At 39.3% G+C, this 19839-nt stretch overlaps 2 protein-coding genes across 5 annotated transcripts in view; one reads left to right on the forward strand and one right to left on the reverse strand.

Moving 5' to 3' along the window:
- LOC113912551 (myosin regulatory light polypeptide 9) lies at positions 1 to 11472 on the reverse strand. 2 transcript variants are annotated; one of them, XM_027575856.1, is made up of 4 exons: positions 6772 to 6920; positions 5501 to 5699; positions 4895 to 5056; positions 1 to 1957 (listed from the first exon to the last, which is right to left on the reverse strand). In XM_027575856.1, exons 1-4 carry the CDS (start codon positions 6772 to 6774, stop codon positions 1785 to 1787), a joined length of 537 nt encoding a protein of 178 aa, XP_027431657.1. In that variant the 5' UTR covers positions 6775 to 6920; the 3' UTR covers positions 1 to 1784. The 2 variants fall into 2 exon arrangements, with proteins under 2 accessions (XP_027431657.1, XP_027431658.1); XM_027575857.2 differs by lacking the exon at positions 6772 to 6920 and adding an exon at positions 11300 to 11472 and having other exon boundaries at positions 1468 to 1957.
- Positions 11303 to 19839, forward strand: part of MYOM1 (myomesin 1) — a 157503-nt gene continuing 148966 nt past the window's right edge. Inside the window, exons 1-3 of one of the 3 annotated variants that reach the window (XM_027575852.2) lie at positions 11303 to 11644; positions 13633 to 13730; positions 19555 to 19649. In XM_027575852.2, the coding sequence (XP_027431653.1) occupies positions 11586 to 11644; positions 13633 to 13730; positions 19555 to 19649 (252 nt within the window). In that variant the 5' untranslated portion in view covers positions 11303 to 11585. Of the gene's footprint in view, positions 11645 to 13632; positions 13756 to 19554; positions 19650 to 19839 lie in introns of those variants that run through there. The other 2 variants (XM_027575853.2, XM_027575854.2) reach the window with 2 other exon arrangements.

Genomic DNA, 19839 nt, shown 5'->3' on the forward strand with positions numbered 1-19839 from the left:
TGCTTTAATTTTTTTATTGGCAATTATCTTTGCTTAAGTAAAACCTAGTTACTATGTAAAGAATGCTATTACCATATTAGGAGACTTACTTCATTTGTGGAAGACCATGCACTATTCCTAATGGAAGCTGATTCTTTGAGCAGTTATTTGAAATGAAAATGGGGATACTGCAAGAGCTCATTTTAGTAGATGAGACCACATTGTTTCTGTAGTGGAAACAATGTAATTTGGCAATTTGTTAAAAACAGAAGTGACCATGTTTTCAGTTGAAATGGAAATTCAATTCAACAAACAAGATTTTAGCATCATGGCCATGAGCCTAGGAAAAGTATTTTGCTTAACCTACTGAATGAAATTCAGAAACACATAAAAGGCAAATAGTTAAGGGAGGTGCTAAGATTCTAATCTTGAAGGAGGCAGAAGCAGTCTTGTTCCTAGTCTTTCTACTTCTGCTCTATAAAGCTGGCTGCACCAGATTAAAGGATCTAGCTCACCTATCCTGTTGAGTGCAAAGGTCTGCTGCCTTAAAGGCATTCAGTAATTGTTTATTGAATGAGGTAATGGCTTTGTCCAAGGACAGTCTTGTTAATAGTAGCATAAAACATAAAGTTATTAGAGTAATTGTCAATTACTCATCTTTGTAGGCCAACTCTTTTCAGCTGACTTTTTCTCCCAACATTTCAAGGTCTTTTTAAAATTCATGAATATTTGGAAGTTAGATTTTTGAAGCCTAAAGCAAATGAAACTTCTGATTAACTCTGAAACAGTCCTGCATTTCTGCAAATAGCAGACGTTATTTTTAGGACTGAAATAATGGTCTCACTTTCCCAGGCATGTAGCTTCAGCTGTTTTGATTGTGGGCAGGTCAGGAATGTCCAAAATTCATACAAGGATTCATGGTGAATCTCTGCATAAACAAACACGGTATTTCAAGAGGGACAGTTGTATTAAAAAAGAAGCTACATACAATAAAAAATGCTGGATTGTATTTCCAACATTATGAAATACAATACAAAAAAATATTTTTGGTAAGAAACATTCCATAGAACCTTTTGGGGCTAAAATAGTTTTAAAAATTAGGACAAATTAAAATTATACTCAGTGGCCTAGTCTAATTTTAAATGACATGAAATAATGCACAAAAGTTTAGAACAGATAAGGAGGGATGCTGACAGGTATGTTAAACTTAAGGATTTAAAGCTACCAAAGTTAGCATGTCTATGCAAATTCTATAGAAAATTATTTTTAAAACTGAAAGACAAAGTGCAGGAAACCCAATTAAGGCAGTTAAAACTGATTTCTTTGGTGGGGGGAGGGATATATAGTAGAGATAGGATTGTTAGGGAAACTGGAAGGAGTAAGGGAGAGGTCTAACAACCATACCATTTTCCAGGATTTGTCTCGTCTACCTTTCCTTGGAAGATGCAACTAACAAAAGCCAATTTTGGGAAATAAGTTTTAAACAAGTAAGTTTTTATCATAAAGTTTAATTATGGTTCAGAAAAAACTGAATAACTTTCTCTGAAAAAATATACTGACTCTGTAGACTGCAGTTATTTTGGGAGGGGGCTGGTAAGTTAAATTGCCCTATTTTCTATTCTGAAAATGATAAAAAGTCCCATTTCCAGTCTGATTATAGAGATGCATGTGCCTAAAATGGCTGAGAATAAATACAAGAAAGGCAAAAGCTGCAAAGCTAAGGGCATGCAACAGACTCTAAGAGAAAGTCTCAGAAATACCCAAAGTGGCAACAAGGAACGTTTGGCTGGAATTTGAAGTTCTTTTCAGTCATCTTTGTCTTTCGCTCCATGTTTAAGGATGCGTGTGAACTCAATATAATTGAAATTTCCCTTTTTGTCGATAGGCGCTTCTCTGTACAGCTCATCCACTTCCTCGTCTGTAAAGCGATCTCCCATGGTTGTCAGCAGCTCTCTCAGGTAATCTTCCTGGATGGTGCCTAAAGAATAAAGAACTGGGGATCAGAATACATACTACTCTGAGGAGTAATTACAGGGAACATCTGCACTTGACCAAGCATGCAAATATAGGAAATATGGGCTCTTCACATGTTTAAGCCAGCCTCAGCAGACAGCTGCCTAGCTCTATCATCCTGCTCTGCTCTATCAACTTCTGTCCACAAGTCTTCATAATAGGGCCTAAACTACACCTAAACAACAATAAAGTATGATTAAGGAAACTAACCCTCATGGTTCCTTAAAGTAGCATGAATGGTTACACTAAGTCTTTTTTTTTTTTTTTTTTTAAGTGAGCTCTATGGCCAGTGTGGGGTACTCCTGGTCACACTTCTATAAGCAAGTAACACTAAAATACCACATCATAAACATGCTTCAGTGGAAAGAATACTGGAGTCTTGAGGTTGTTTTTTGTTTTCAAGATTTTATTTTTAAGTAATCTCTACACCCAATGTGGGGCTCAAACTCACATCCTGAGATCAAGAGTCACATGCTCTACCAACTGAGCCAGCCAGGTGCACTGAGGTCCTGTTTTAACAAGTATGTTACTTCAGGCATTTCATTTTATCTCTGACCTTGGGTTGTTTGTTTTTTATAGGTACAATGAGATTTTTAATGTTTCTTTTTTACAAATCTAATTTAAATTTTATAACAAATACAGCTAGGCCCTGAGTGTGCAAAAACATGAGTATCTATTTGAGCATTACCTATGTGGCAGACACTGGGCTAGGAATTGGGGATGTGGAATGGTGAGTCAAAAGGTGTGCTTTTTACTCTGGATCTGTGATATCAGGGTTCTGATAGAGAGCTTTAAAAAAAAAAAACCCAGATGCCACCCTTGATTTATTATCTGGCATTGATTTTTTTTTAAGATTTTATTTTTAAGTAATCTCTACACCCAACATGGGGCTCAAACTCATGACCCTGAGATCAAGAGTTGCACACTTTTCCAGCCAGGCGCCCCATGGCATTGGTATTTTTAAAAGGCTCCCCAAGTAATTCACATCATGATTGAGAACCACTAATGTACTAACACAAAGTTGATAAATGACCAAGCACAGAGATGTTTGAAATTCATAAAGTAAAAGAAAAATCTGACAATATTCTTGTATGTGAAATTAAGCTAAAACATTGACAATATATTTCCTATAAAGTGAGTTTAAAGTGGAAGGTCAGTTCACAAAAGAAACTCTAGACTTACGGGGTTTTTCCTAATTCCATTCTACATTTTAAAATGTTTCTCAAATGTTAGACTTCTAGCTTATAGAAATCAATTCTCATCTCCAACCAAGTAATTCAATTATCACATAAACCTATCATCGAGTATGTGCGAGGAGCTGTGGTAGGTGCTAAAAGGAGTTACAAAGATGGGAACATAATGCTGTTGAAGACACAGAGCCATTGCTGATTGGGAATAAGTACACAACTGAATAGAAGGTCAGGAAGAGTCTGTGCCAGGAGAGAGATAATAAAATACTTTAGATGTGGAGAGAGAGGAGAGGCTTCGAGTTTTCCTGGGATGAGGAGAAAACAGTATAAAAACACAGGTAAGGCTCTATAAAGAATGTGACCATTGAGATGAGTTTGAAGAATGGATAAGACATTTTACTGGCTTTATTCCCTTCCATTAAAAAAAGTAACAATTGCTCAGAGTCAAAAGCTCAATCAATACAGAAGTGCCTTTAGGAGAGAAAAAAGTTTCCTCTGCCTTTCCCTCCCCACACCCCATCCCTTCCAGGTATAACTTTTAAAGAATTTCAGTTTTAAGAGGGAAGGGAAGGTGATATGATGAGGAAGGCACAGAAGCAGCAATGGTGGAGGTAATTTTAGGACAACAATGCATAGAAGAGCTTGGAAGGAGGTTAGGAAGATGATACAAGAGTCAAGGATGGTATACCTGAGTAGGCCTAATGAGGCCATATTGTGTATGGAGACTGCTTCTAACAACAGACTGTACTTGACATTAGGGGCGCCTGGGTGACTCAGTTGGTTAAGCATCTGACTCTTGATTTTGGTTGAAGTCATGATCTTGGGGTCATGGGATCGGGCCCCACATCCAGCTCTGCACTAGGCATGGAGCCTGTTTGAGATTTTCTCTCTCCCTCTGCCCTCCCCACCGCCCCTCTCTTTCCCTCTCCCTCTCTAAAATAAAATAAAACAGTTCAAGTAATATGTAACTAAAGGGTGTACCTTCCTTCTCAAAAACCTTGCCATGTGAGTTACTCCCTTATGTGTCCCTTATAGGCACTTCTGCCAAAGGATCAAGCATTTACGTAGTTAACTTTGGGGTTTTTTGAGAATTAACTCTATGCCAGCAGTATGATTAAGCACTTTATATAAAGTATCTCACTTCCTCATTTAATCCTCACAAAAACCCTATGAGGTAGGTAATATTATTGACCATTTTATAGGTACAAAAACAGAGGCTTAGAGAAGTTACTTGCCCAGAATCAGACAGCTATCATATAGAACAAGCATATGAAACCAAGGAGCCTGATTCTACAGCAAAAGGCTAGATACCAGATTTAAACAATCTGAAGGCTGAGAGGTACTTGATAAACAAATACAGGACTGTACTGGGATCATGGCCTATAGCAATTCATACTTTTTCCAAGATTGCTCTGGTAAAAGTTATTCATTCAACACAATTACTGAGAGCCTAACCCTTGTGGAGTTATTCTAGTAAAAGGGCAACATAAGTTTCCTACAGAAGTTCCAAATACACCTATTAAATTGTTAATTAAATATTTAAGGGTAAAGGCAGTAAAATGAGTGATTAACATGCCACAGGAAAAGCCTGTCCCACAAACAGGTATGGTATAAACCCGAGGGTATTATGTTATCATATTTCAAGTTATATGTTTTAGTTACCACAACCAAAAATTAAATCACTTGGTAATTAAAGGTGACCTCAGACTTACCAGTTGCTTCTTCATCAAAGCAAGCAAAAGCATTTCTGATGACATCTTCCGGATCTGTGCCATTTAACTTTTCACCAAACATAGTGAGAAACATGGTAAAATTTATGGGCCCGGGAGCCTCATTCATCATGGCATCCAGATACTCATCAGTTGGATTTTTCCCTAAATGAAAAGGAGGGTCATAATTTTAATTACATCACAAAATGCACCAAGTATTATCATAGTGAACATCTTGACAAGAGAGATTATGATTTATACAGCTTGCTGTTTATATTCACACACAAATAGTAAAACTATTTGGGAAAAAGCTTCTCAATAAGTGAAGGCCTGTATTAAAGAGTCTAGAGATGGTATGCTCTTCCTTTGGGATGTTAGGAGGAATAGTGCTGGTGCTCTCATAATATCAGTGTTTCCAACACATACATGTAATATGCTGGTGCCCAGCTCAATCCTGAGATCTGGCCAGAAATTTGCAAGTGGTCCAAGGACCACACTTTGGGGAACATTGCTCCAGACTTTAAATCTTGGGAAACTAACATCATTAGATTGGCTCCACAGGCATTATAGAAATTCTATTTAGTTTTTAATATTAAAACTGATCATTACCTAGGGAGGCAAGCATATCATGCAAATCTTCCTTGTCAATGAAACCATCTCTGTTCTGATCAATCATGTTGAAGGCTTCTTTGAACTCCTGAATCTGTGACTGGTCAAACATGGCGAACACGTTGGATGTTGCGCGCTGGGGGCGCTTCTTGGTAGTCTTGGTCTTTGCCCTTTTGCTCGACATGGTGGCGTTTAAATCCTAATTAGGAAGGGAAATACAAAAAAAAAAAAAAAAAAAGATTAACAAAAAGTAAACTGAATAAAACTTCCTGACATGTCTGAGCTAGTTAGAGATGTACCTAAAAACTACTCAGCAGAGTAGTATCACTTGGCAAAAATATCTCGCTCAACTAATATGATTTCTTATAGAACCAACTACAAAGAGAAAAACCAGACTCATGTTTCAATTCACTCATCCTTAGTAGTCGTGACATCTAATCAACAGTCTGTCACTAACTTCAAATTCCAGACTAAAACCAACATAAATTCAAAGCTCAGAGCCCATCGACAAGATTGTATGTTCCCCCAAGCAGCTAGATAGCCAGATAAGGTACTGATAACCAAATCTACTGGTTTAATAACAATATAAAAAACAAGAAACAAACAAAAAATATAGGTACCCTGGAGAAACAGTACTGGTTCTATACTTCAGTGCTATGGCAGTACTGGGGAATACTAATTCATCTTCAACAAGTCTATTCTAAAGCCCTAGCCTAACCTGGCTGTCCCATTCTAAGGTGAACAGAAAGTAGGAAGGAAGACTGATGGAATAGGTCTTCATCTCCTTATCTCCACTGTCAAATAGCATTCTTCTACTTGCAACTAACAATTTTTATTGCACCCTCACTTCTGGAATCAAAGTAGTTTAAAAAATGTATTTGTTGAAAAGCTAACTGAAAAAGTATAAAAAACTATGAATTCACCTACAATTTATTTCCACTCTATCCAAACCAATTTCTTGCACAGAGCCAAGCTAAATCACTTGAGGTCACTAAGTTCTCTAGACAAAAATCAGCACAACAGTTTTTAAAGCTATTTACTTTTTAAAAAAAAAAAGTTTTAGAAAACATTTTAAGAGCTATGGAAATAAACTTTGTTCTCTAATCTAGATTTATCCCTGTAAAATTTAAGTTAAAAATTAAAAAAAAAAAATGCCTAATGATACCTAAAATGAAAAGGCAATTTTTTCAACACTCAAGCTTTAAAAGATGATAAAAATTTGTTTGGAGTTAAAAGCCACATAGTCATCCGATAACAAAATTTTACCGTACCATCCTTCAGAGCTCGGGTGGCGATGGTAGTCTGCAAAACCTCTAACCAGCAAGACTAGGCCACTGTATTGAGTTATATTCTTCCAAACAGGCCTAAAATAGGCACTCCTGATTTCACTCTCTGACCAGGATAACAATTTTAAAGCTTACGTTCTGAAAACAACATTTAACTATGATGTAGCAAAACACTATGCCCTTGCTCTAAAAATAAATCTGTGGACTGCAAAGAATGAAGTACTACCTAGATCTCAGCACTGCAAAGTGACCTTAGAATACAATGCTTCCTATGAGCTTAAAGTTATTTCTTACATTCTTCCCTTGATTATACCACATCACCCAGACTAAACTGAATTATAGAAATAATTAGAAAAGCTCTGCTTCAGATTTTTTTTTTTTAAAGCTAAATCTGTTCTCAGATTTCAGTAGGAAATTCCACAAATAAGTCACAAATTCCAGGCCATCCAATATAGCACTCAGTGATACACTGGAATGTGTTGTTGGTAAGATATACCCTACACAACCCAGAAGTTATGATATACACTCCTCCCTAATTTTCAAGTTTCCTTTAATCACAATTTGGGAGGCTGCCTGTCATAATTAATCCGCACCATTCCCGAATGCATATTTTCATTCTGCAACACCTTTTGGGGGCAGTAAATACCATTATTATCAAAACTACATAGGGCTGTAATTTTTCCCTCTATTCTAAATGTACTTTTAAAAACTACAAAGAGTCACAGTGTATATTATTCCTCCATTTCTTAACTGTACTCCAGGACTTGGGGTGAGTGGCAGAGACCCAGGGGTACAGAATTACCAGTCTACCTCTCTTTAATATTTTAGGCATGCCATATCTTTGCAAACCAAAGCATGTCTTTAAAAATAGTCTGTTTTGTTTGACAACACTGTCTTCCCCTCATGAGGCAGGAATGTCAGTTATTTTAAGAACAAAGAAACTGATGAGAATTATAGGTCAAATGGTTGGCACATTTTTTAATCTATAAAACCTCATAATATTATATTTGGTGGGAGGGGCGCCTGCCTGGCTCAGATGGTTGAGTGTCTGCCTTCGGCTCAGGTCATGGTCTCGGGGTCTTAGGATCGGGCCCCTTATCGGGCTTTTGGCTTGGTGGGGAGCCTGCTTCTCCCTCTCCCTCTGCCTCTCCCCCTGCTCATGCTCTCTCTCTCTCTCTGTATCTCTGAGTCTCAAATGAATAAAAAAAAATCTTTAAAAAAAAATTTGGTGCGAGTCCTCTAGGTACCTTTTTAAAATGCTTAGTTTGTGCTATAAAGTTATATGTATTTGAATTTTAAAGGATTTCCCATTAGTCTTTCTTTTAATCATGCATTATTTAAATCTCTATTCATTGTAAAATAGTTTGTAAAAGTTATAAAGTTTTTTTTTTGGTCAGCACGGACAATGTCTCAGAAAGAATTTTCCTTTAGCTCAAGCAATACTTAATCATCAGTCTTTAATATGATCGTTTAATTACACCAACGTACATCAAATGTCACTAGTGTTAAGCACTATTTAAGAATTAAGAAATGTAAGGCAAATGGCCTATCTTCAAGAAGCTTGAAGTTGGGGAAGCAACTATAAATAAATGAAATGATTGGTTAATCTTATGAAATGAGTCATAGTTTTCATTCCTGAAGTAAGACTCTCAAGTTAAAACAATGTGTGATAATAATGAAAAATAAAGGTGGTACATGATCTATCAAATACTGTGAGTTGAGAAAGATCTTTTTTCTAAAAGATTGAGGAGGTGGGGAAAGACCTTGAAAAACCCTGCAAGACACCCTTAGAATTAAGAGATTCAGATATTAATTTTAATTCTAACAAATTAAGGTAGTTAATTCTACCAAAACTGGTAGTATAATGTTAGGCAAGTTACTACCTGGGCCTTTACTTTTTCAAGGAGGTTGTGTTCTTCTTGTCTATGAGTTTATCTCCCAGCAGAAACTGGGAGCCTTCCAGCAATAGGCAGTTCAGCTTCACAGAAAGTTGTTCTAAAATAAGGAAAGTGTGGGGTTTTTTCCCCTACCAAACTAAAAGTATGGGTGGAGGGGCGCCTGGGTGGCTCAGTCAGTTAAGCACCTGCCTTTGGCTCAAGTCATGATCCCAGGGTCCTGGGATTGAGTTCTGCATCAGGCTCCCTGCTCAGTGGAGAGCCTGCTTCTCCCTCTCCCTCTCCCTCTGCGCCTCCCCGCCCCCATACCCCTCATGTGAGTGCATGAGCACTCTCTCTCTTGCTCACTTGCTCTATCTCAAATAAACAAATACAATCTTTAAAAAATAAAAATAAAAAAAAAGTATGGGTGAAATAAACACTGATGTAGAGGGAACCAAATCAGGGACAGTGCTATGATCCCAAAGAGCAGATCACTTATGATATTGTCACTGTCCTCCTTTCTATATGATTCTAATTTGTTATCCACTTTTACTTTCCCCAAACAAGTGAGACGTGTTAACTCTCTTCATGTAACAAACCTTAGGCAAATGCACAACTCCCATAGAAGTTTAGAAAGTTAGGGTAAAAAACATTGAAAATATTTCATACATCAATGTAAGTATTCTTTATATAGAATGGGAAGATGTAGGCATCTGAGCTTTTTAAGTTAAGAGTATTCTTACTCATTCTAAGTTATAGCCTGGAGTCTATTTTTGAGGCACTTAATGATAGATCTCTGGCGTGAAGGCATATTTGTTGTATGAAACTAAAGCACTTGCAGTGCAGGCGTCTGTGAAATATGAAAGGATTTCAGATGCACAAGAAAGTGAATGAAATGGAGCCAGTGGTGGTCAAGAAGATTCAGTTTACAGATCTAAAGGAGTATAACCTTGTTTTAAATCAGGAGAGGTTAAGTGTTGGTAGCAATGAATTTATGTGTGTGTGTGTTTTAGCTTGATCAAATAGGAAGAGACTCAGTTCAAGGTTAGGACAAAAGGAAGGATACAAATCATGTAAGGAAGATGTTACACTAGATTAAATGGTAGAAGAAAAGTAAAGATCCTCAAAGAGGCTTTTCCCACACATCAAGAGCAACGGGAAGATTTTTCAGCCTCTATCTAGATAATACTATGGTTTCATTTATAAAATGGGATTAATCCATACTAATATTGATTACTCTAATTAGAATCCTAGAATGTAACATTTGTAAAGTGGTAATAAATGTAAAATAATCTAGAGATTTTTTTCTACAGAACTGACACTAAAACTGATAGTATTCTAGGAAAATATGATACATTCTTTAAGGAAAAACGCCCATCTTAGAAAACACTTCCTAGTGGGTGCCTGGGTGGCTCAGTCAATTAAGTGTCTGACTCTTGATTTCAGCTCACGTGGTAATCTCAGGGTCTTGAGTTCAAGCCCCAGGATGGGTTCCACACTGGGCCTGGAGCCTACTTAAGAAAAAAAGAAAGAAAACACTTCCTAGTGTGATAGGATGTAGTATCCAGACCAAATCTCCTGTTTCATTTAGTCAATGTACTTTATCCTCAAGCTAAGCATATGTGATTTTTTGGAGCCAACTGCAGTTTTTAAAAATACATTTTCAGATTGGTGCTTCTTCCAAATGAACCAAGTTTTCATTTCCTATGCAAACTTCGGGCTGAAGGTAGGATTAGATCTCAGACTGCCACACCCAAAGTTCTTAGCGCTTGACAAAAGCAGTTAATTAGCTGTCAGGGTTCACTTGCAGTAAAGCCTCACTCTTGAAAATGCGAAGCTTTTCTGGTTAAGTTTCATCAAAAGCCTTCCAGAACATAAAACAAATAGTAGTAATTTTAAGAAATACTCACTTGATCTTCAGATATAAAACATTTTGCATTTAAGTTAAAATCTCAACCCTTATTTCTATTCCAAAGCTCTGTTAAGAATTCTTTTATATACCTACTCAACTACTTTAAAAGGAAATATTTTGGCAAACTGATATAACCCAAAGTCTCCACCCAAAAGGAACTTGGTGTTGCATTTTGGAGTTTTCTCAAGCTGCAAACTACACCCTTAACCCCTTGGTAAAATATCAATTAAAAAAGTTCTAATTATAGAAATGGATGCTGAGCTGAGGAAATTGCTAATTTGAGTGGTTATTCCTACTAAACGTAGCCACACAGCTGCAACAACAGCTGCAGCATGGGGGACACTTGGGCTTCGGCTTTGCGCAAACTCTTGAATCCGGCAAGTTTACGTTAGAAACTAAACTTAGTGCAGGAGTCAGCGCCGCGGGGTTCGGGTTTCACAGGCCAGCCTGTCGCCGAAGATCGCGGCGCCAGAGAGCTAAGTCACACTTGCCGAGCTCCAAGTTTGGGTAAAGGGACAAAGTTCGCGCCTCGGGACTTCCGGGCGTGGCCTTCGATCCCGCAGCTGGCCGTTGGGCTCGAAACCCGGGAACCCGCTAGAACACCGGCCCAGGTGCGCTCCCGGCGCCGGCTGCCCGCCGGGGAGCGCCGCTGCCCACCCAGCCGCCCTGCGGAGATGGGCCCCCGGGGATGGGCCTCACGCGCCGGATCGCGAGCAGCACTCACCCTGCACAGCCGCGAGAATCCGAGCACTTCGGTAACCCCCTCGCTGCCCTGGCTGCTGCTATCAACACCCTTCTACTCCCAGAGCCCCCTAAAAGCCAATACTTCCGGCCTCCGCTTAGTAAACCGGAAGTGAGCCTAGTCACCATTATCGGCCGACCTAGTGGGCCTGACTTAATAGAAAGGCGACGGGTGGGGGGAGTTGCCAGTGTGCTAGAAGGGTGCAGTTTTGAACGAGTGCACGGGAAGGAGTATAAAGCGGGCGACTCAGAACATAGAAGATTGTGTAATGGTTCGTTCGTGTAATGGTTCGACTGAGTTTCCGTCTTTTTATACCTTCTCTTTCATGTAAGCTTTTCTTCCCCCCTTTCCTTTTGGCAAATGGGTGAGCCTATCCTGTAGGTCGGCCCCCCTCACATTCCAGGGCACGGCCAGGGGCGGGGCCGGTTAGCCCAAGTCCTTGTAGGGACATCGCTGAGAGGGCTGCGCGGCCCACGTGACCTGCTCCCGCGCGGCCCCCGAGCGCCAGGCCCGGGCCGCCGGGCGGTCGTGCGCCTGCGCGCGGGACGCACGCCGTGTCTGGGTCTCTGCCTGTCAGGCTTTTGGGTAGGAGGTTTTATCTGGGCGTACTGTGCTGTTTTGAAGAGCCCTACCCCTTCTACATTGGAGCAAACCTTCGGAAGTCCTCAGAGCCCTCAGCTAAGCGGCCACTGTCTTTTTGGCCCAGACGGATTTCATGAAGTCACGAATGATACTTACTCCCTCTTCAAAAACGTTTCTGGTATTTTTCCCACCAGAGCCCCGCTTAATAAGGAAAGACTGGGTCTGACCAGGAAGAAGACAGGCGACCAGCAAGAACTAACGAAATCTTGCCCCTCTCTCTCACTATGATGCAGACTTGTGGCTTGGTGAAAATAGTAATAAAAAGTTGGGGCTATTTTTTTCTCAGCTCTCCTTTCCTTGGACAGCTTCTAACAATTCATCTTGTTAAAGGAAAGCCCTCCCCAGTTCTGTCCTTTTCCGTCCAAAACCTGGTGAGGAAGACTATGGTGCTGGTCACCTCAGCTCTAGTGAGCTCAACTACGAAAGGAGTGAATTGGATCCGGTAACGCTCAGATCATCCCAGTACTAATAAGGCTCAGTGCCTAGTTTGGCTCAGGTGGCAAGAACTGTTCTGGCGTTTGGGGTGGCCTGGTCCTTTCCTCTCACTTGAATCACCCTGCTGAAAAGGAAGGTAAAAGCTGCTGAGTAATACATTCTAAATATTAATAAACTATAGTTTCGAGGAGCCCAGGAGCATTTTATTTGTTAACCAATAGCATATTCCAAAGTTAACATTGAGGTGAAATCACTGAAAAATAAATAACTGCCCTAATTCTATAGTGTGAGTGACACAAAGATGATTAGTTTCCTCAACTGCCTTGATAATAAGAATCACTTGGGGTGCTGGTTAAAAATACAAAATACTGGTGCCTTATCTCCAACCTAATGATTCAGAATCTTCTAGAGCAAGTCCTATGAAGCCATCCATTTAACTGGGGTCCTAAGTTAATCTTATCACGGGGGGACGCAGAACTAGACAGCTTAGGGCCTAAGACTTACACAATGACAGGGCCAACTCCAGATGGCTTAGTGGTGGGGGACTGCAGTTTGGTTTTGGAGTTTGACTTGGGCAGCAGTGTGAGCACCCTGCAGTGTACTCACACCTCCACCAAGTTGTGGCCTGCCACCACTGAGCTGGAGCCTTGCAACTACTACTGTCCTTTTCTTTAATCCACAATGAAATGGGTAGTTTAGTCTTCTCAGCTCAAAAGGAAGCAGCAGCATTCTTTTGCTTCTATACTGTCAGATAATTGCCTTCTTTGTCTTCTTTCTTTCCACTCAATCAGTCAACAAGTATTACACAGCAAATTCATTTCCAAGCAGTGTGGTGGGTATTGTGGTTTATGCTATTTGTACTAGCACATAGTTGCTACCTCTGGGATCGAGGGAGAGGGAGTAGAAAGGGTTGCAAAGGCACAGGGAGTATCAGGGAATAGTTGTAAAACAGATCATTGCAGTACAATTAGGTAAGGCCTCTAGAAGGAACACAGAGAAGGAAATAAACCCCTCTGGGGATTTGTGGAAGGTGGCCCCTAGAGGACTATTAAAGAGCTGACTCTAAAAGTCAATGAGGAAGGGCACCTGGCTGGCTCAGTCTCCAGAGCATGTGACTCCTGGTCTGGGGTTATGAGTTCCAGCCCCACATTGGGCATAGAGCTTACTTAAAAATAATAATAATAATAAATAAATAAAAGAATTAAAAATTAAAATTAAAAGTTAAAAAAAATTTTCAGTGGGAAAGGAGAAGAAAGATTCCAAGCAAATGAAGGAGCATGGCTGATTGAAGGTGATCAGAGGAACTGGCTGATTGAAGATGAACAGGAATTATGTGGTCAGTGATGAACAGGAATTGTGTGGTCAGTGTTCATTCATTCATTTATTTATTACATAAGTAACTCTGGGTATACAAAGGTTAGCAAGCCAGTGTGGAAAATAAAAATCTTGATAAAATGTTTTTCAAATTTCCATCTAATGTATTGATATCTAGTTTTAATTATTGGACCCACTGCCAAAGACCTATGACTCCATGATGTCTCTGTCCTTCTGAGCCACATAGGAGATCTTTGCCCTTAGGTAACAATTGCCTTTTTACCTTGTAACTAGAAGTTTAGAGACTTGGGTTCTGCTTCATATCCTTCCTTTAGCCTACTGGGTAACACTGAGGGCAGGTCCCTCAACTGATCTGAGCCCCAATTTTCTGATTTGTAAAATGGGGATAACATCTGTCCTGCCTACTTTATAGAGTTTTCTGATTAAATGAGATCATTTATGTAAGAAGTCTTATTAGTACAGACCCGTGGCTTTCAAACTTTTGACTGAAACTCACTGTAAGAAATTTATATAACTGGGCACCTGGGTGTCTCAGTGATTATTGGCTCAGGTCGTGATCTCAGGGTCCTGGGATCGAGCTCCACATCGGGTTCCCTGCTTAGCGGGGAGCCTGCTTCTCCCTCTCCCTCTGCCACTCCCCCTGCTTGTGCTCTCTCACGCGCTCTCTCTCTCTCTAATAAATAAATAAAATCTTTAAAAAAATAGATTTGTATCACTAAGCAATACTTGAGTACCTATGATGTTTTCTAAGTTTTCTATTCTATTTCAATTTTATGTCATTTAACTTTTTAAAATGCTCTGTAGGACCCATTACATGTGAATTTATGATCCACTAATGCAGAAGTGTAAATTTTTTCCCCGAGGAAATATTTGGCAATGTCTGGAGACTTTTTTTTTTTTTAAGATTTTATTTATTTGACAGAGAGAGACATAGCGAGAGAGGGAACACAAGCAGGGGGAGTGGGAGAGGGAGAAGCAGGCTTCCCGCCGAGCAGCGAGCCTGATGCAGGGCTCGATCCCAGGATCCTGGGATCATGACCTGAGCTGAAGGCAAGACGCTTAACGACTGAGCCACCCAGGTGCCCCCAGAGACATATTTTATTTTCACACCCAGGGAGCTGCTACTGGCATCTTGTGCATAGAGGCCAGGAATACTGCTAAACATTCCACAATGTACAGGATAGCCCCCTACAGCAGAGCATTATTTGGCCCAGAATGTCAGTTGTGCTGAGGTTGAGAAAACCTTGCATTAATGTTTCAGCAGCTCAGAGTATATAGTATTTGTTATTTTTGGGGTACTAAAATTCTTAAAAAGACACTATTGCTCTTGCCGCAAGGTGAGGCTTTTTTGCAAGACCAGAGAAATCCAAAGGGAGAAAGAAAAGGAGCTCACATTAGTACATACCTATTATGTGCTAGGTATTCTGCCTAAGCATTTTTATCATTTAGTACTTTTTTTTAAAAGATTTTATTTATTTATTTGACACAGAGAGCGCAAGAGAGACACAGAGCAAGCACAAGCAGGGGGAACAGCAAGCAGGGGAGAAGCAGACTACCCACTGAGCAGGAAGCCTGATGTGGGGCTTGATCCCAGGACCCTGTGATCATGACCTGAACCGAAGGCAGACGCTTAACTACTGAGCCACCCCAGTGCCCCATCGTTTAGTTCTTACAACAACCATGTGAGATAGGTATTATTACCTCTGTTTCACAGATTAGAAAACTAAGCTCAAATACTTCAATGATTTGCCAATGTTACCCAAAGGGTAATAAGAGAACCAGGATTATAACTCATGTCTCTGTGCTTGTCCGGGTGTAAGACAGAAGGGAGGACTGGGGTCAGTATTTCTTATTCGTGTATCCCTAACTTCTAGGATAGTACCTAATTATCCATGAATGCCAGTAAATATTTGGTAATTGGTTATTTGTTCAAATGCATGTAACTGGTAAATGGCCTAACCCAAAGCCCACATTTTATTTTAAAATTCTGTGCTCTCTTCTTTGGTTCAAAAAGGGAAACTCCTTACCCAAACAACAGGAAGCATGGCTGAATTAACCTTTGGTATTTACTGCCGAAGTTGGTAATTTCCTAGGGATCACTTACAATTTTTATTGCATGTAAGAAATTTTTGAATGGTGAGAGACATGGCTTACATTCTGGTTTTGCCTACATAAATGGAATTCTAATCCTTTCTGCACAAACTAATATGAAACAAATTAGCATTAATCCAGGAAAACAGTAGGAGGAGCTCCTTTCTTTTAAATGAAGTTAAGGCCTTTAAATTAATCTGTATGGAAATTAGTTTTAAAGCTCCAAAACTACAAATAAGTGTATTAAAAGGTTTAGAAAATTCTACATAAAGAATTCCTTTAAAAAATAATTATAATTACTTTAAAATTCAGGAATGATATATAAGATGAAATAATTTGGAACTGAATTAAGAATATTTAGTGGGTGGGGTCCCTGGGTGACTCAGTCAGTTAAGCAACTGACTCTTGGTTTAGGCTCAGGTCATGATCTCCGGGTCCTGGGATTGAGCCCCATGTCCGGCCCCGAGATCAGCTGGGAGCTTGCTCAAGAATTCTCTCTACCTGTCTCCCTTTGCTCCTTTTCCTGCTTGCAAGCTCTCTCTCAGATAAATAAATAAATCTTTTAAAAAAAGGAATACTTGAGAGAAGTTATTATTTCTATACTAATAAATTTGAAAAAAAGACAAATGCTTAGAAAAATTAAAATACTAAACAAGATTCCAGAAAAGAGAATATGAATAAACCAAACCAAGAGAAGAAATAAGAATTACCTAAAAAATAATTTACCTGACCCTGATAATTATTAAAGAAATGCTTCTCCAATGATTAAAAGACAAATATCAAGATCACAAACTGTTTTTAAATATGTACCCTATGATACTACTAATAATTTGTTAATGAATAAATATAGTGACCAAATTACATTTGCTGAGTTAATCTTGTGAGGCAGATTTTTTATTAAATACTCCCAAATAAAGCAAATACCTAAAGCAAAAATTATGGCTTAGGCTTACTTCAGTCAAGTCTCTGGTTTTCTCATCTGAAAAAGGGCATAATGATAGCATCTACTTTAGCCATCCATTGTGTGTATTAGGTGAAATAGTCCATATAAACTTCTCAGAGAAATATCAACTTTAGTTGTGTTAAGGCACTGAAATTTGGAATTTGTAGAGTAGTTATTCTGCCCTGACTAACTAATATACCAATGCTTTGTCTACTCAACTGGAGGAAACATGCTGAATGGTCACAGTTTAAGTAATGATCGAAGACCTCAAGTGGGCCCTTGATGTTACCATGATGCTCCTGCACTCATAGATGTCAGTTTTATAATTTTTCTATCCTAGCATCTCCAATACCTTTTCTCCCATACTTGCTCTCAGTTGAGGACCTTCTTTCTAAGTCATTGAGAAAAAACGGAGACTCCCACAAGCTGTCACCACCATATCTACCTACTGACCAGCATCTGACCCCATATGTTGTTTTTCCCTTTTCTTCTGTTAAATAGGGGAAGTACCCTCCTTGCTCCTGTGGAAACCAGTTCCTCCACTTGATAACTCATGTTACTCCAATGATTCTATCTTCTCCTGCATCACCAAGTTTTCTCTCTCTTTCTCTCTTTTGGATTATTCCCATCAACAGGTATGCAGTAATGTATCCTGTATGTAGCATATAGAATCATGGTTCCCCAAAGATGTCCACGTCCTAATCTCCAGAACCTGTGACTATGTTAGGTTACATGGCAAAGGGGGATTAAGGTTGCAGATGAAATTAAGGTTACTAATGAACTGACCTTAAAATAGGAAGATGCCAATGTGAGTGACATCATAGCTGGAAAAGAAAGAAAACAGATTCTCCCCTAGAGCCTTTAGAAGGGAACATTGTCTTGCTGACATCTTCATTTTATCCCAGTGAGATCCAAGTTGCAATTTTAATGATAGAACTGTAAGATAACTAAATTGTTGTTTTAAACCATTAGATTTGTGGTAATTTCTTACAGCAGCAATAGGAAATTAATATATTACAAACAACAACAACAACAAAAAACCCTCTTCCTGGTGTATTTTCTTCCTCCAGCTATTGTCCTGTTTCTTTGTTGCCCTTTATAAAACTCCTTAAAAAAGTCACCTGGCTCCAATTCTCTCTTAAACCCTGTATAATAAGGCTTTTTTCCCCAACCACTTCACTGTTATGTGCTTATCAAGGTCACCAAATGACCATGTCATCATGGCCAATTCTCGGTCTTCAAACAGATTTGACAAGGTGATCACTCCCTCACCTTTGAAACGCTTTTTCTCTCCTTTCTAGGATGTCTCACTCTCCTGGTTTTCCTGGTTCCTATGGCACATTTCTTATGGCTACTCTTCAGTTTCCTTTGCCAGTTCTTCCTGATTTCCTCAATCCCTTGGAGTAGTTCAGGATTCAGTGTTTGTCTCTCCTCTCTTTTCTGTCAACACTCCTTCCCTGGCTGATCTTACCCATTTTCATGGCTTAAAATACTACTGAGACACTGATTATTCTCAGGTATGTATCTTGGCCAAGACCTGTGCTCTGGACTCCAGACTCGTGATATAGTCACTTGACATCTCCACAAGGAGGTTTACTAGGCATCTAAACCTTCAGAGCCCCAAACTGATCTTCTGACCTTACCTGTAAAACCTGCTCTTCCTGACATTTTCTCCACGTAGGTTAATGGGAATTTCACCCTTTAAGTTGCTCAGGCCAAAAACCTTGGACTCATCTTTGCCACCTTTTTTTCTCTCCTGACCCTCATCCAACCTTTCAGTCAAATCATCTCCAGGGTCTAGAACAGCAGTTAGCCAAACCTATTGGTTAAGTCCTTCAAAACATATCAATCTGACTATGTCCCATCACCCCCACAGCTACTATCCCAATACAAGGTATCAGGCCTGGATTTTTCAGTAGCCTTCTAACTGGTTTCCTTACTTCCATGTCTCCCTAAATTCTAGTCTCCACAGACACAGACTGATCCTTCTAAAATAGAGATTAGATCACATCATTGTTCTGCTCAACACTGTCCGATGGTGTCTCAACTCAGAGTGAAAGCCAAATGCCTATAAGCCCCCAAAACATCAGACTGGGTGAACTTTCACCAACTGCTCAACTGTATTGATCAGGCTGTTTCTTGAAGAAGGTATTTTTCCTCTTCAACACCTTTGCGTTTCCTGTTCCTTTTGATTTCTTTCTTCTAATGTTTTCATTGCTTTCTCCCTCAGTTCTCTTGAGTCTTCACTCAAATATCATCATCTCAGTAATGCCTTCTCTGGTCATTTAAGATTTCATCATTCATCTTCCACCTCTAGCATTCTCTTCTCTTTATTTTTTCCACTGCATTTATTATCTCTGACATACAATATACTTTTTTTTCTTACTGTTTATTTTTCATACTAAATTCTATGAAGACAAGGTTTGGGGGGTTGTTTTGTTTACTGAAGTATCCCAAAGGCCCAGGACAGTAATTAGCACATTACAGGCACACACTAAATAAAAATACATATTGAATGAATGAAGAACTGGAAGGTAGGGTATGAGGGGAAAATGGCAAAAATATGAGGACTAAGAGTAAGCAGAGACCATGTCCTGAATGACCTCTAAGCCATGTTTCTGAAGGTTAGTGAGATACCACTGATCTGTCTTACTTATGGGATTAATATGATCAGATTTGTATTTTTTTTAATCGCTCTGATAATACTATAGAGGATTAATGATTGTATTAATAATTTGGAGTGGGAATATTTGCCCAAAATGTTGACTTATTTATTTATTTTTTTTCCCAGGAAAAGAGGCTCTGTGGTCTCTTGCAGACTTTCCAGCAGGGGTTAATTCCACAGAAATCAGTGCCTTGGGGCAGTATCTGTTTTGCCAGCCACCTGTAAGTATATTACAACTTTTGATTCTGAGTTCTTGTTTCTCCTGGAGAAATAATGATAAATGAAAGTAATTTCTATGGGCAGTTTCTGTTTTGTATAATTTGTCAACATTTAACACCAAACACCTCCTTTAGCATTACCCCATGGACTGCCGATTCAGTAAAGCATTAGAGCACTGGTCTGGCAGCACTG

The sequence above is a fragment of the Zalophus californianus genome, chromosome 14 (genome assembly GCF_009762305.2).
Source record: "Zalophus californianus isolate mZalCal1 chromosome 14, mZalCal1.pri.v2, whole genome shotgun sequence".
In the NCBI taxonomy this organism is placed as follows: Eukaryota; Metazoa; Chordata; class Mammalia; order Carnivora; family Otariidae; genus Zalophus; species Zalophus californianus.

Bases quoted from the DNA above. Each gene is read 5' to 3' on its own strand.
- LOC113912551 (XM_027575856.1), bottom strand. The intron at 5,057-5,500 runs GTAATGATCAGT...CTTTTCATTTAG, and splicing joins TGATATGCTTGCCTCCCTAG to GGAAAAATCCAACTGATGAG. The intron at 1,958-4,894 runs GTAAGTCTGAGG...TTTATTCTTTAG, and splicing joins CTTTGATGAAGAAGCAACTG to GCACCATCCAGGAAGATTAC.